Source organism: Peromyscus eremicus, chromosome 20, assembly GCF_949786415.1.
Source record: "Peromyscus eremicus chromosome 20, PerEre_H2_v1, whole genome shotgun sequence".
In the NCBI taxonomy this organism is placed as follows: domain Eukaryota; kingdom Metazoa; phylum Chordata; class Mammalia; order Rodentia; family Cricetidae; genus Peromyscus; species Peromyscus eremicus.
Genome location: NC_081436.1, coordinates 19,337,509 through 19,352,506, shown reverse-complemented (window position 1 = coordinate 19,352,506; position 14,998 = coordinate 19,337,509). Strand labels below are relative to the sequence as shown.

The window sequence follows — 14,998 nt, the reverse complement described above, 5'->3', positions numbered from 1 at the left end:
ACAGACTGACTGTTCTGGGGAGCAGGAGGAAGCAGGTTTTGGAGGGAGTCGAAACCTAGAAGAGGCAGGGAACAGGAGAGCTTCCAGTTCTCAGTGGCGTTTAGCTTCAGGCCAGGCCCACAGTCACTGCTCAGCACAAAGTGCCTAGAACCCAACGAAACCCCCAGACTTACTCTGCCACACAGGCATAGCATCAAACTGCCCTCGAAATTTGCACATCTGTACCCACAAATTGGTGAAGTTCCAGACCTCATCGGAGAAGTTTCCCTGTGCAGTGGATGGAGGATGAGGCAGAAAGTCACGAGTGGTCAAAGGGGAGAAAGTAAGTGTCGTTGGAGTGTTCATCCACTAGGGGAACATCAATAACACACACACACACACACACACACACACACACACGTGCGCGCGCACACATGCACGCACATATATACACATAAACATGCACCCACACATCATACATATATATGCACACACATACTCATGCACACACACGCACACAAGCACATACACATATATGTACAATAGGCACTTACATACACACACACACACACACACACACACACACACACACACAGCTCAAAGACCACTGTGGAAGCAGGACAGATGGAAAGTTCTTAAGAGCCAGAGGCTGGGGAGGACAAGAACAGAACAGTGTCTTCTGAACAGGACAGGACCACCACACTCATGAGCTCACAACAGCTATGATAGACTGTACAATACCTACACAAGATCTAGCCCGTCAGCATTTCAGCAGGGAGGAGGATGGGCCTCATAAGCCCCATCCCCAGCTGAGGAGCTAGGGGCAGTTTGTAGCATCTGGGGGCAGGAGAGACAGTTTTCTTTAAGGATGTGGCTTCCGGTAGGCCAACCATGCTGCAGTGGATGACCCACACCAGGAGTACATGGACAGCATAGACTGGATTTAGTGGGCTATTCAAAGAAGACAAGAGGACACAAAGACAGGAGGGGGTTGGTGGGTCTGGAGGAGTTAGGGGAGAAGTAGGGATGGGTATTCTCAAAATACATCATACATATTATATACAAATTCAAATGTTAATAGAATAGTATATTTTAAAGAGAGAGAGAGAGAGAACTCTGTCTTTCTGGCCTATGGGACTAGTATGCAGAAGCAAGATCAACCACAGCACCTGGAGGAAGGGGTCGGGGGAGACACCCACTTTCTGGGGCCATAAGCTCCACCCAAGCGTCTAGCCAACCTCAGGGAACCACATGTATACAAGAGTCAAAGCAGCGCAGCTAAACAGAAAAGATTTACATTAAGATATGAGCTCTGCCCTCTGCAGGCAAGACGGAGTTCATAGTTAGCTGTCCATCAAAACTAAGCATCTTCAGAAGGACAGACAGAGGACAGAGGCTCCACAGCATTCGCAACCATGGTTGGAGGTGTTGTAGAATATTTGGTTCACCAGGCAAAGATGTGTTACATTTGTTTCTGCTGCCTTTGTTTAACAACATAAGCATGTGTGTTTAACTATGTAAAGATGTGTTGCATGTGTTTCACCTTGCCTGCCTAAGGCACCTGATTGGTCTAATAAAGAGCTGATTAGCCAATAGCTGGGTAGAGAGAGAATAGGCGGAGCTGGCAGGTAGAGAGTAAGTAGGAGGAGAACTCTAGGCTCAGGAAGAACAAAAGAGGAGAGAATGAATGGGGTAAGAAGCCAGGCAGCCACCAGCCAGACACAGAAGCAGTGAGAATAAGTATACAGAAAGAAAGGAAAGGAAAAAGCCCCAAGGCCAAAGGCAGATAAAGAGAAACAGGTTAATTGAAGAGAGCTAGCCAGAAAGAAGGTTAAGCTGGGCTGAGCACTTAAAACTAATAATAAATCTCCATGTCATGATTTGGGAGCTGGTTGGTGGCCCAGAAGAAAAAGCCTGGTACACACGTGGCTGCTAGGCTCTGGAGGTGTGGCCAATACAAGTGATTAACTTTTTGCCACTTTATTTAGTGCTAATTAGCCTAAATTTTAGAAATTATATTGATTCTATTATTTAGAAATGTCTACGTGCGGTTTTGGAAAGCTGGGGATGTGAATGTTATGTTTCACGCAGACGTTTCACGGGGTCACAGTCAGATCAAGTATTCCCAATAGAGACGCTGAAGCTGTCTGTGTGAGTGTGTCCTCACCATGTTAAAGACTTCAGATACGAAAAGAAGGTAAAACACCAACAATTTCAACAGTGTTAACATTAAATGCCATAGTATTTGAACATTCATGATTGAATAAAACATTATTCAAATTAATTCCTGGGCCAGCTAGATGGCTCAGGAGGTAGGGGGACTTGCTTCCAAGACTGATAACCTGAGTTCAAATCCTCAAATCCATGTGGTAGGAGAGAACTGATTCCCACACTTGTCTTCTGACCTCTACATGTACACCATGTCATGTACTCTCTCTCTCTCTCTCTCTCTCTCTCTCTCTCTCTCTCTCTCTCTCTCTCTCTCTCTCTCATGCACTCACAAACACTAAACAAACAAACAAATAAGAAATAGAGTTCATTTAATCTGTTATTCACCATTTAAGGTGACTGCTAAAAAATTTGCCTGTATGGCTCACACATTATTTCACTGGACCAATCTGGTCTGTGTCATTATCCAAACATACTCAAATGAACAACCGTGAAAGCTGACCATCTCAAAAGATAAGACCATTGGTGGGAACTAACTCAAGGATGAGCAATGTGTTAGATGTACCAAGCAAGGGCCTGAGAGCAGCTCTTTCAACTGTGTTTAAGGAAGTAAGAGAGAGACAAACAGAAGAATGAAATCTACACAAGCAGAGAGGGGAACCAAATGAACCCTAGATGTTAATAAACAATGTCTAAAGTTGCAGGCTCAGGGGATGACGGACCAATAGCAACACGGGAGGGTAGGAAAAACGCAGTAGGTTTGGGAATAGATAGACACCTGACATCCAATCTGAAAAATACACAGAATATGATGTCCTTAAAACAGAGCCCACGGGGACAATACCAAATGCTCTAAAGGGGAGAGGATGGGGCTAAAAAATATATTTGACTGAAAATGGTTGATAACTTCCTGACTAACAAAACTGAACAGAGGCGAAACCTTGAAGAGCAATGTGATACAACATGTACAAGAAGAAACGAAATCCAGAATACAGGTGTTGTCTTAGGCCAGGGCTGCACTAGAGAGTCCAGGTTGGCTTCCAACGTGTGACGTAGCCCATGCTAGCCTGGAATTTGAGGTCCTCTTGCCTTAGCCTCCCTAGTGTTGGGGTCACCGTGTGTTCCACTACACCCTATGTAAATTACATATTTTTAAGAGTCAGTGGAAAAAATGTGATGAACTCCTGGAGTTAAAAGGAGAACGTGGTGATATCCACAGTCCGCTGAACCACTGTGTTCATAACACTTCATTCCCCTGTGTCAGTTACATGCATATTAGCCTGGGGTGGTGCATACATCAAATTCTAACATGCAATAGGCTTTTAAAAGCAGTACCATAGCATGAAGAAAGACCATGATTAAGAATGAATGAAGAAGTAAAGCGTGATTACATGTGTGTGTACACATGTGTGCACAAGTTCGATTCTCATGCTGGAAAGAATGCTCCTAACGCCCCAGCTGAATTCGCCATTCTTGTAGTTGCTATGATGCACACAGACTTATTAACTTGAATCCCTACTGAGTTTATGTTCCTTTCCTTAAGGGCTCTGAGAGTTTGCACCAGAAATCTTTTCTCTTTCCACTAACCTAGTTGTGGTAGACCAGTGATTGGTCCAAGGACTCTTACCATCCACATCCTTCCCCAGGCCCTGGCATCATCCCGGGGCCTGTGCACACATACAGAAGCCAGAAGTCAACAGTGCTTTCCCTCCTCTATCACTGGCTGGCTATACATCTGCCTGTCCCCACCCCTCCCCTCGTCCCCAGCACTGGTGACAGATGCATACTACTGTGCCAGTTGATATGTGGTTCTGGGGACCCCGACTCGGATCCTCAAGCTTACACAGCAGCCACCATATCCTCCACAATACTTCCCCCATCCAGAAGTTCACAACATCCCCACCCAGGAGTTGAGCCCAGGATGCATGCCATTAATCCCAGCACTTGGGAGGTAGAGGCAGGTGGATCTCTGTGAGTTCAAGGCCAGTCTGATCCACATAGTGAGTTCTAGAATAGCCAGGGCTACAAAGTGAGACTGTATCTCAAAAAATTATAAGTTAGCAAACAAATCTTTACATATATAAAAATTGACCTAATACTTCTATATAGAAGTTTTTTTAAGGAAGAAAATGACAGGCACACAACGTTGTGTACAAAATATGAGCAAGTGAACACTGATCATGTCATCCTAATTGGCCGGAACTCAAGTGAATGATGAACAGTGATCACAACTCCATTTGCTCACGGAGGTCAATGAGAAGACAGAACAGGCCACGTGCTCCTCTGCCAGCCCCCCCTGGCTTTTCCAGAAAAGCCCGTACTGAGTGCCACTTATGCTACCTGAGCCAGCAAGTCCTGGAATTGCTCTCTCGTGAGCGGCAGGAGGAAGGCTGTGATGATGCGCTTCAGGTCCCCCTTCGTCACTGCCTGGCTGTGGGTCGGGTCGAGTACCTGGAAGACTTTTTTTATTTCATCCCTTTTGCAGGAAATCCTTTGAGACAGAATCCGTTCAACATCTAACGAGGACAGTATTGGGTTGGCAATAGCTGTGGCTGTGGATGAGAGAGATACCTAGTGAGCGTGCTTAGACCAAGATGCTATCCAGCCTGCAGAGTCCAGCTTCCTCTCTTATTCTCAGTTATCTACTCATTTGATGGCTCACCAAGGAAAATCCAGTTGTCACCTCTGGAAGTTGATTAGCACAGGATCACACCCATAAGGGAGAGAGGTGAAGGTGGCCTTCCCTACAAGGCCATGGGATATGAGAAGAAACCTTGAGGAGTGGAAGAAATGTATTTCATAAGTCAATCTTTTTTTTACAATTTTTTTTGTGTGTACATGTATACCTATGTATGTGGTTGCTGGAATGCCATGGCATGCATGTGGAGATCAGGGGACAGTGGGGGAGTGGGTTCTCTCTTCCCATCATGTGGATCTTGGGTACCAAACTCAAGTCATTGAGTTTGACAGCAAAGTGCCTTTACTTGCTGAACCACCTCAACAGTCCTCAATGAATCTTTACTGTGTGTGTGAGGACACGTGTGTCCATGTGAGTGCACATGGATGGGAAACGTGCGAATGTGGAGGCCAGAAGTCAACACTGGATGTCTTCCTCCATCTCTGCTCCACCTTATTTTTTTGAGACAAGGCCTCTCATTAAACCCAGAGCTACTGGGCAGTGGTGGTGCATTCCTTTAATCCCAGCGCTCGGGAGGCAGAGGTAGGTATATCTCTGTTCAAGGCCAGGACGGTCTACAAAGCAAATTCAAGGACAGTCAGGGGTACACAGAGAAACCCTGTCTCACGAAATGAGAGAGAGAGAGAGAGAGAGAGAGAGAGAGAGAGAGAGAGAGAGAGAGAGAGAGAGAGAGAGAGAGATATAATAAAGTATTTATTTAAAAAAAAAAAAACCCTAGAGCTAATGGGCCAGCAAAACCCAGAGATCCTCCTGTCTCTACTTCCCTAATACCAGGATTACAGCACCACTCTTGATGGGTGCTGGGGATCTGAACTTAAATTCTCAGGTTTACCTAGCAAGCACCTTATCCGCTGATAAGGTAAATCAACCTTTACAGCAGCCTATCTACCCTATATGACCTTGACAGTTTGGGGGGAAATCTTTGATTATCTGGGATCCTTTTCCTTTTGAAGGCTGGAGACATGAACAGCCTGGGTGTGGAAAGCTGGCATGAAAACGTTCACCATGCTCTGGGTAAGTGTCAGGGGCTTCAACTTCCTAGGGACAAGGGGAGTCCCAACTGATGCTTCAGGCCTCAGAGGTCCACAGGTCACCCATGAGAGGTGACAGGCTTCAGGCCCCCCTGACTTCTATTGCAGACAGAAATAATCGTGGAGAGAAATGCAATTATTCAAAGCACCCCAGGGCACCCATCAGGGCCGGGTGTAAACACTGGGTACTCTGATTGATATTCCATAGCGGGCTGAGCCAAGAGGAGGCTGAGGACAGTGGCCCGGCCAGCCCCTCACGTTTATTACAGCAGACTCCAGTGTGTGGCAAAAGCTTCATTGAGGCCTTGTCTTTTATAGTCACAAGGGTAGTCAGGGATCCCGGGCTCTAGCTACTTCCCTTAGAATACAAATTTCTTAGCAGCTGAGAGGGAAGGCTTTCACCTCAGGTGGCCTGAGCCAGACCAGGGTTTCAGAGAGCACCTCAGTGACAGACGGAATCATTCCCAGGGCTCTCTTGGGTCACAATGGAAGCTGCCTGAGCCAAAGGTGGAAACTGAGAGACAACATGGGCTCCCCAGCCATGCTGTGGTGGATATCTACTCCACTCTCACGTAAGGTTAGGCGATGGGCAAGTCCTCTTTGTCACAGCCCAGGGCTGTGCAAGTCCCTACTGAGGTGCCCGAGGAGACCAGGATGCCTCTCACTCTCAAGACTTCTGCTGGGAGATCAGCATGGGCAGTGAGGTGCAAGGACAAGCTCGGATATGTGCAGGCCACTGAAGACCTAGAAATGAGGCGGCCGCTTTGGAGTGACATGGAAGCTTTCTAGCACAAAATGGTGGCGCTATTTGGAGAGGCTGTGGAAACTTTAAGAAGTAGGACCTATTTGCTGTCTGCTATAAACAGATCACTAGAGAGGGGCCTTTGAAGGTTATATCCAGCCCCTGGTGTGTGTGCTCCCCCGCCTCCGTCCTGGTCCACTGTTATGTGAACATCCACCGAACACTGGCGAACTGAGCTGTTCCACCATGACGGACAGAAACCCTTCTCCTCCTTTGTTTCTACCAGGTACTGTGGGCACAGTGCTGGAACTGGTGGTCCCTGAGAACTAGGAGCAGGGATGAAGGGGACGGCTGCCATGGGAACAAACAAGAGGAGTCCAGTGAAGGCAGCAGAGCCAGGAACCACGGATGGTCCAGACCTTGGGCCTCATGCTCTGGTTATGGGATGCCACCGTGACCTTTCCATCAACAGAATGACAGAACCCAATGTCCTCCCTCCCCTTCCCTCTATCACCGCATGGAGGAGGAAGGGCTGGGGAGGAGGCTGGAGTGTGGGGTCGGGTCAGGCCAGCTGCTCAGGTACATGCCTGTGGAGCTCTCCCCAACAGTAAGAGTCAATAGGGGAAATTTTTAAAGAGCAGAGATCCCAGAATGTTTGATTTGACGTGTCATGGGAAGCGGGAAGACAGTGGAGGCCACGCAGCCTGACAGGTTGGTTACGGCCTCCACCGAAAGGACAGCGAATGATTCAGGAGAAACAAGTTTCCACGGCGGCCACAGTGAGCCCTCCCCCATGCAGTCTGCTCACACCGTCAGTCTTGATTTCTTTTCCTGTGGCTGTGATAAAATACCCTGACAAAGCTACTTAAGGGAGAGAGGGCTTATTTGTCCCCACCCTTCTAGGCCACAGTCTATCATCTGGGGACGCCGAGGCAGCAGGAACTCGAAGCCACGGTCACATCCCGTCCACGTCGAGAACAGGCAGCAATAGACTGATCCTTATGCTTGTGTTCAGCTCCCTCTCCTTTTCATGCAGCCCAGGACCTGGCCCACGTGATACTGCCCACATCCAGCATGAGTCTTCCCGCCTCAAGCAACCCAATTAAGAAAATCCCTCACAGGCATGTCCACAGGCCAACTCAGTCCAAACAACTCCTCATGAAGCCCCCGCTACCCCCAGCCAGGTGAGGCCAGATTGTGCCAGGTTAACAAACTAACCACCACAGTCATGCTGTTGCTCCTCCCAACAAGAACGAAAAAGAGTTTTCTCTCCCGACTCTAGCCCCTGGTTGTGTATGGCATCAGCCACACCTGTGCCTGAGACCAGTGGCACCATGGGAGATATATGACAGCTATTCTTTAAAGTCACTGTGTGTGGGAGGGGGGCTTTATCCCCCTACAATCTACACCTGGGGCAGAGGAGGACAAGGCTAGAGAGAGAATTCCTAAATCCAGTGTCAGGTGTCTAAGTGTGCATGCCCTCTAGAAGGCTGAATCTATAATACGGAGATCAAAGAGGTTGGGGTAGGGCATGCCATGTGGGATCCAGAAGCCTGTGGCAGGGAAGCACTGGGGGAGGGGGAGGTAAGGAGGGTTATCTGGGAAATCCCAATTTTGTAGAAAGTGGGATTCACTATTCCAGAGCTGCTGACCAGGCACCATCATTGCCAGCCCCTGTTCCTGGTGCCAAGCACACTGCAGCGGGCAGACAGACCCGGCTACCATCTGGAGGGGACAAGACAGACAAGGGGCAGGCAGCCAGTATGCCACGGGGTGACAACAGATGGTAGTGAATGCAGCAAGGGTGGCAAGAGACCAGCAGGGTGTAGGAAGGTGGCACCATGGCCCGCTCTAGCCAGGCGGTCCGGGATCCCTCCCCGGGGAGCTTGGGAGCCAAGATCAGAACGTCAGAAACGGGCCAGGGGGCTAGCAAGCAGAGGTGACCGCATTCGACCTGGACCAGAGCAGCTCTGCAAGAGCTCTCTGTAGGAACGACCTCAGTCTGTCTAAGGGAACAGAGACCAGGGTGGCAGTGCAGGAAGCAGGAAGAGCCAGGGTTGGGAAGGTGGGACGCCTGCGTGTTGGCTTCAAGCACCTGAACAAAGAATTGGGGTTTTGTTTTGTTTTGTTTTTGAGACAGGGTTTCTCTGTGTAACCACCCTGACTGTCCTTGAACTCACTCTGCAGACCAGACTGACCTCAAACTCAAAGATCCACCTGTCTCTATATCCCAAGTGCTGGGATTAAAGGTGTGTGCCTTTAGTCCCAGCACTCAGGAGGCAGAGCCAGGTGGATCTCTGTGAGTTCAAGGCCAGCCTGGTCTCCAAAGCGAGTTCCAGGAAAGGCACAAAGCTACACAGAGAAACCCTGTCTCAAAAAGCCAAAAAAAAAAAAAAAAAAAGAGGTGTGTGCCACCACCGTCCGGCCCGGGGTTTTCCTAAAATTTGAGAGGAAGGCCCAGGGATCATCAGGGGAGCAATAACAATACATCATTCCAGCCACTACAGAGAATGGACTTCAGGGACAAGAAACAAGGGAAGAAGGTCAGAGATGTCATGCATCAAGCCCATAAGGAAGTGGGTGTGGCTTGACCCTGGTGCCTCCCTGGATGTGGATCGCAGACTGGCAAACGGAGACATGGTCTGCTGGTTCTTGCACTGACCAGGTCTTGTAGACTGTGTGGCATGGGGACAGGCAGAGTCCGAAGAAGCAGATTAGGACCCTGTATCTATGCTCATTGTGAGGACCTAGACCAAGGATGGTGCCAGTGGCTGAGTACTAGGGCAAGGAACCGTGCGGAACTTATGTAAGGTGTCGGCAACCGAGGTGCAAACAGAAAGCCAGCCAGGCAGGAGGTATGTGCCCTGGAGCCTAGTGGGGAAATCAGCACAGAACTGGTTACAGATTGCTTACACGTGGCATTCCATGACATAGAGCCAGGGGAGGGACAGCGGGAGAAGACCGAACCCAGCAGAGCCTGAAGGCAGAGGAAGGCTCCAGAACCTGCCATCAGACCCCTGAGGATGCTCAGCAAGGCGGGAGCCCCTCCACTCTCCCGTCTCCTCTCCCAGCCGCTGAGACTCCCAGCAGCAGCTGGTTCCCACAGAGGAGCTGTGTGGTGAGAATCAGCTAGAGTGCACAGCAATTCCTTGGCCCGCTGGGTGTCACAGGGGACCCTCTTCGCAATGCACGCTTCTACCCTGAGATCTCTTCTCAGACTTTTTGTGTATTTTTTAATTGCTTTCCAAGAAGCCCTGACTTGGCACTCAGAGCTGTGATTTGAAGGCAGCAGACAGTATTCACTGGAAACTCTGTGGAAGTACTTGAGAGAAGCTTTTGGTTTTACAAGCCTGATGTAGCACCTCAGGCACAAGCCCGATGCAGGCCCTCAGACTAGAAATGAAAGCCAGACCCAAACCTCCTCCACTGCTGCCGGGAGAACCAACCAACGCCATCTTCCTGGAAGGCAGCTGGACCAGCTTCCCATTGTCGGTTTAGGAACTAGAGAATTACAGCAGACTGCCACTCTAGCCCTACCCTGCCGGCCAGCAAGATGGGTTAAAAATATGTACAGTTTCAAACCAAGCCAAGACCTGAAGCTACAACAGAAACCAAATATCACAGAAGACAAGCTGGTCTTCAACAGTCCAGACAGATAGTGCCTTCTGCAGAGATGAGGGAACAGACACAGCCCAGACAGGATGAGAAGAAAACAACCCCATATTCAGTAGCCACATGTAATGGTAGACAGACAATGATCCCAGGGCCTTGGTCAACTACATGTGAGGAGCAGCCAGGCAGGTGGCAGAGAGCTATATGATAGCACCCTAGGTCTCCCACAGAAAAGGCGTCTATTCTCCAAAGGCTGGCTACAAGGTGAAGAGGCAAGGCAACCCCTATGGAACACATGGAGTCCCTGCCCATGGACTATCGGGCCTGCTGCAGGTTCAAGGCAAGGTAACTGAGGTGGTTTGAAAGAAAATGGCCCCCATAGGGAATGGCACTATGAGGGGGTACAGCTTTGTCAGAGTGGGTGTGGCCTTGTTGGAGGAAGTGTGTCACTGCAGAGGTGGGCTTTGAGGTCTAATATAGGCTCAGGCCACACCCAGTGTCTCAGACTACTTCCTGTTGCCTGCAAGTCAAGATGTAGGCCTATCAGCTGCCTTCTCCAGCACCACATCTGCCTGCACGCTGCCTTGCTTCCCGCCATGATGATAATGGACTAAAATCCTGAACTGTAAGCCAGCCACCACAATGAAATGTTTTTCCTTTATAAGAGTTGCCATGGTCATGGTGTCTCTTCACAGCAATAGAAATCCTAAGGCAGCGGTGGAGTCAGTGGACATCCCTCCACATGCAGAAGCTGTTGGTGGAGCTGGAAAACAAAAGAACTCTGGAGATCTACCCTGCCACCATGACTCAAATCCAGGTGGGCTATGGTGCAGGAGATGGCCCCTGGAGACCCAGCTGGTGGCTCATGGTCTTGGCTTAGTAGCAGGCTACATGGAATGAAAGAACCAGTGAGTGCGAAGCTGAAATACAAAGATAAAATACTTTTAACGTACTATTTTCATCTGTATTATTTATTTGTGTGTGTGTGTGTGTGTGAGTGTGTGTGTGTGTGTGTGTGTGTGTATGTGTGTGTTCGTGTGTGCCACCTGCATGCAGTGCCCACAAAGGCCAAAAGAAGGCATCAGATTCCCAGAGCTGAAGTTGCAGGCCATTATGAGCTACATGATGTGGGTGCAGCAAGTAGAACTCCATCCTCTGCAAGAGCAGCAAGTGCTCTTAACGGCTGAGCCATTGCTCCAGCCCCAGATAAACCATTTTTAAAAAGAAAAAGGTACATTGTGGCAACTGTACTTATTTGATATCATCCAAAGAAAACTTAGGCCCGCCAGTAATAAAGATCAATCTGCTGTGTAGAAACGGGCAACCGACAGAACCAGCAAAAAGGCATCCCAGCTAAACCTGAGGATGGGAATTCAGATCATCGTTGGACAAGTGTCATTAGAGGCTTAGAAGATGGCTCAGTGGAGAAAGCTTGCCGTGCAAACGTGACAACCAGAATTTGGCTCCCAAAAGCCCCTCTAACACTGAAGACGCTGAAGGCGGGGCAGATACCTTTAACCCCTGCATGCCTGGGAGACACAGTTCCCAGATGCTTGCAGCCCAGCTAGCCTGGCCTACGCAGCAGCAAAGAAGAAGCGACCCTGCCTCAAATAAGGTGGAAGGCAAGGACTGACATCCAAAGTTGTCACACCCACATGTTGTGGTATACACACACCTGTGTGTGCACAGGCATTTGCATGTGTGAGCATACACACATTTACACTTTAAAAAAAAGAAATGTAATTTAAACATAAATGTAAGCTGGGCAGTGATGGCGTACACCTTAAATCCCAGCACTCGGGAGGCAGAGGCAGGTGGATCTCTGTGAGTTCAAGGCCAGCCTGGTCTACAGAGCAAGTTCTCCAGAACAGCCAAGGCTACACACAGAAACCCTGTCTTGAAAAAAACAAAAACAAAAAAATGTAATTGCTTCTGCTAATGCACAAGATCTTACGAGATACTATATCAATGAATGCATGTAATACTGCGAGATTCTTTGGAGGAAGTACACATGTACCAGCTTCTGGAGGGTGTTTCAGTAGTGTTTAAGAACTCTGGTAGGGCTGGAGAGATGGCTCAGAGGTTAAGAGCACTGGCTGCTCTTCCAGAGGTCCTGAGTTCAATTCCCAGCAACCACATGGTGGCTCACAGCCATCTGTAATGAGATCTGGTGCCCTCTTCTGGCCTGCAGAGATACATGCAGGCAGAACACTGTATACATAATAGATTGATAGATAGATAGATAGATAGATAGATAGATAGATAGATAGATAGATAGATAGATAGATAGATAGAACGAACTATGGGAGTAGTCGGAAGGTGGTGGCACACACCTTTAGTCACTTTAGTCCAGCACTTAGGAGGCAGAGGCAAGAGGTCTCTATGAGTTCAAGGCCAGCCTGGTCTACAGAGCAAGTTCCAGGACAGGCTCCAAAGCTACACAGAGAAACCTTGTCTCAAAAAACCAAACAAACAAAAAAAGAACTCTGGGAGCTGGATGCCTGGACTCAGTAGCCCCCTTCACACTAGTCTCCTTTGCTTTATCAGGATTGTCAAGTATACTAAGACCACCTCCCTGCACTGTTCTGTAGACGTGAAGCTGTGCTCTGGAACGGCTCTACGTTTTACTGTCATGTTTTCATCAGAAACCACCATAACAACAGACCCGAGTTAGGGTAGACAGGTGGCCGTCAGATATCAAGCCTGAATCCCCAGGCTCACTAGTAGATACACAGGACCGCTGGAGTAAAGTCTCCCCAACTACCAGCAAGCATGTGTCCAGTGAGATTCGCGCCTGTGATGCTTGCGGGCACACCCATTTATCCTTCCCAGTTCCCTCCCCCACTCCATCCTGCATCCTTCAGATTTCCTGCTTGAGCCTTGCTGCCGAGCACGCTTCAGACTCAGCGTTCCATTGCCTCACTTCCTTCTCTCTGGCTACATCCCTGCAGGGCCGGCCTTTCATCAGACCCAACTCCATTCTCAGCACCTATCAACAGGTGCTCATCCTGAACCAGAGCTCAAAAAATGTAAGAAACAAAAGCATTAAGGAGGAAATGAGTGAAGATCTAAAGATACATAATTTGGGGAAATATTAAGTCAAATTCTGTAGTCTTTAAACTGAATGAAGAATCCAAATGGCTTAACAATTCTCATCCTCCCCCCCCCCAAAAAAAAAACACTCTGTAAATATGTATTTGTAGCTGCTTTCTCGTAATTCCCAAACGCAGAAGCAACCAGAATGGGGGAGGGGGTAACAAACTTCCGCAAGGCGTATGGTGGACTGCCGGGTGGCCGGCTACTCAACAAGCAAAATGCAGCAAGGAAAGGATAGTCTTAGCAAACGGACAGCCAATGTAAACGGTGAGTGCAGGGCTGGAGATGTGGCGTGATGGATGGAGAGCTTACCTAACGTGCATGAGGCCCAGGGTTCCATCCCCAGCACTACGTAAACTGGGAGCGGTGGCATAAGCCTATGATCCTAGTGCTTGGGAAGTGCTGGCAGGAGGATCATAAGTTCAAGGTCATCCTTGACTATACAGTAAGTTGGAGGTTAGCCCAGGCTATATGACACCCTGTCTCAAAAAAGTCAGAGGAGGAAGAGGATGGGGAGAAAAATTTAGATGTAGACCTTAAACCCTTCATAAAAACATAAACTTGATCTAGATGTAAATCTCCAAACTATGCAATTAGAAGGTTGTGTAATGGAAAACCAAGATGACTGGGGGAGGAGTTACATGGGAACATTTGGTACCTTTTGTTCAATTCCTCTGCTAACCTAAGACTACTGGGGGACAAGCTCAAATCTGTACAACTGTCATTTACTGAGGAACAACTGTTAAGCTGACAGGGTCCACGATCACACAGCCTGGGTTCAAATCCTGACAATTCACTTTAAAACTATACGTATCTGTGATGGAAGTGGCCTTGATGGGCCCATGTCTGCATTTCCCCATACAGGATATAGGGAGGGTATTGGAGCATGATGCATGGTATGCCTTTAACGGAGCCCATGTCAAACAGTAAGTGGTACCTGTGGAGAGTGCTATGATCACTTGTGAGGACTCACCTGACGAAGAGGGCCTGCATACATCTTGGAAGGCAGTCCTTGAATGCGTTCTGCAGGGTGAGGAGTGGGGGCGGGAGTACGTCATCTTCTGGGTGCTGGGGTACAGAGTATGCCAGTCTGGTAAGATCGCCATTTTGCGCAATAGATCCCTGTGAGAGGAAGCAGAGCAGATTACAGCATCTTCATTGTGTCCGCACGGCCGACTTCCTAGACGCTCCTTTCTGACCATCCTTGAGGGGAACACTAAGTCCTGTTTAGAGTGTTTTCAGCAGATCCAAAGAACTTCAGAAGGGCAGAGATAATGGTTATTTAAGTGTTGTTTTCTTGGTCCTCCTCTGCTTAATCACGGGGCTAACCTTGTTTCCTCCTGTTTCCTCTAGCTATACCCTCTCCTTCTCAAGTCTGAAGTATTCTCTTCCCAGTACTATTCCTTCAACCTGCTCTCATCGTGAAAAGCTTTTCCTTCTCCTTCAATTATGACAGACAGTTCTGCTGGGTATAATAGTCTGCCTTGGCATCTGTGGGCTTTCAGTACATGTACATATTTCAGTATATATTTTCAGTGGTCATCAGTCCAAGCCAGTCAGCATCCAGCACAGATGGAGGAGGGACTCAAGAGGCCCCACCCCTAGCAAAGGGACTACTGGTGGCTGCTGCTGAGGGAGGGAGAGTCAGTTGTCTTCAGGAGTGTGCTGGTA

The 14,998-nt window shown here is 48.6% G+C and overlaps 1 protein-coding gene across 1 annotated transcript in view; it reads right to left on the bottom strand.

Annotated features, from left to right (window-relative positions):
- Positions 1–14,998, bottom strand: part of Efcab6 (EF-hand calcium binding domain 6) — a 188,341-nt gene that overhangs the window by 161,194 nt on the left and 12,149 nt on the right. Inside the window, exons 3-4 of the mRNA XM_059248006.1 lie at positions 14,301–14,449; positions 4,489–4,700 (exon numbers count right to left, since the gene is read on the bottom strand). Of these exons, the coding sequence (XP_059103989.1) occupies positions 4,489–4,700; positions 14,301–14,449 (361 nt within the window). The remainder of the gene's footprint in view (positions 1–4,488; positions 4,701–14,300; positions 14,450–14,998) is intronic.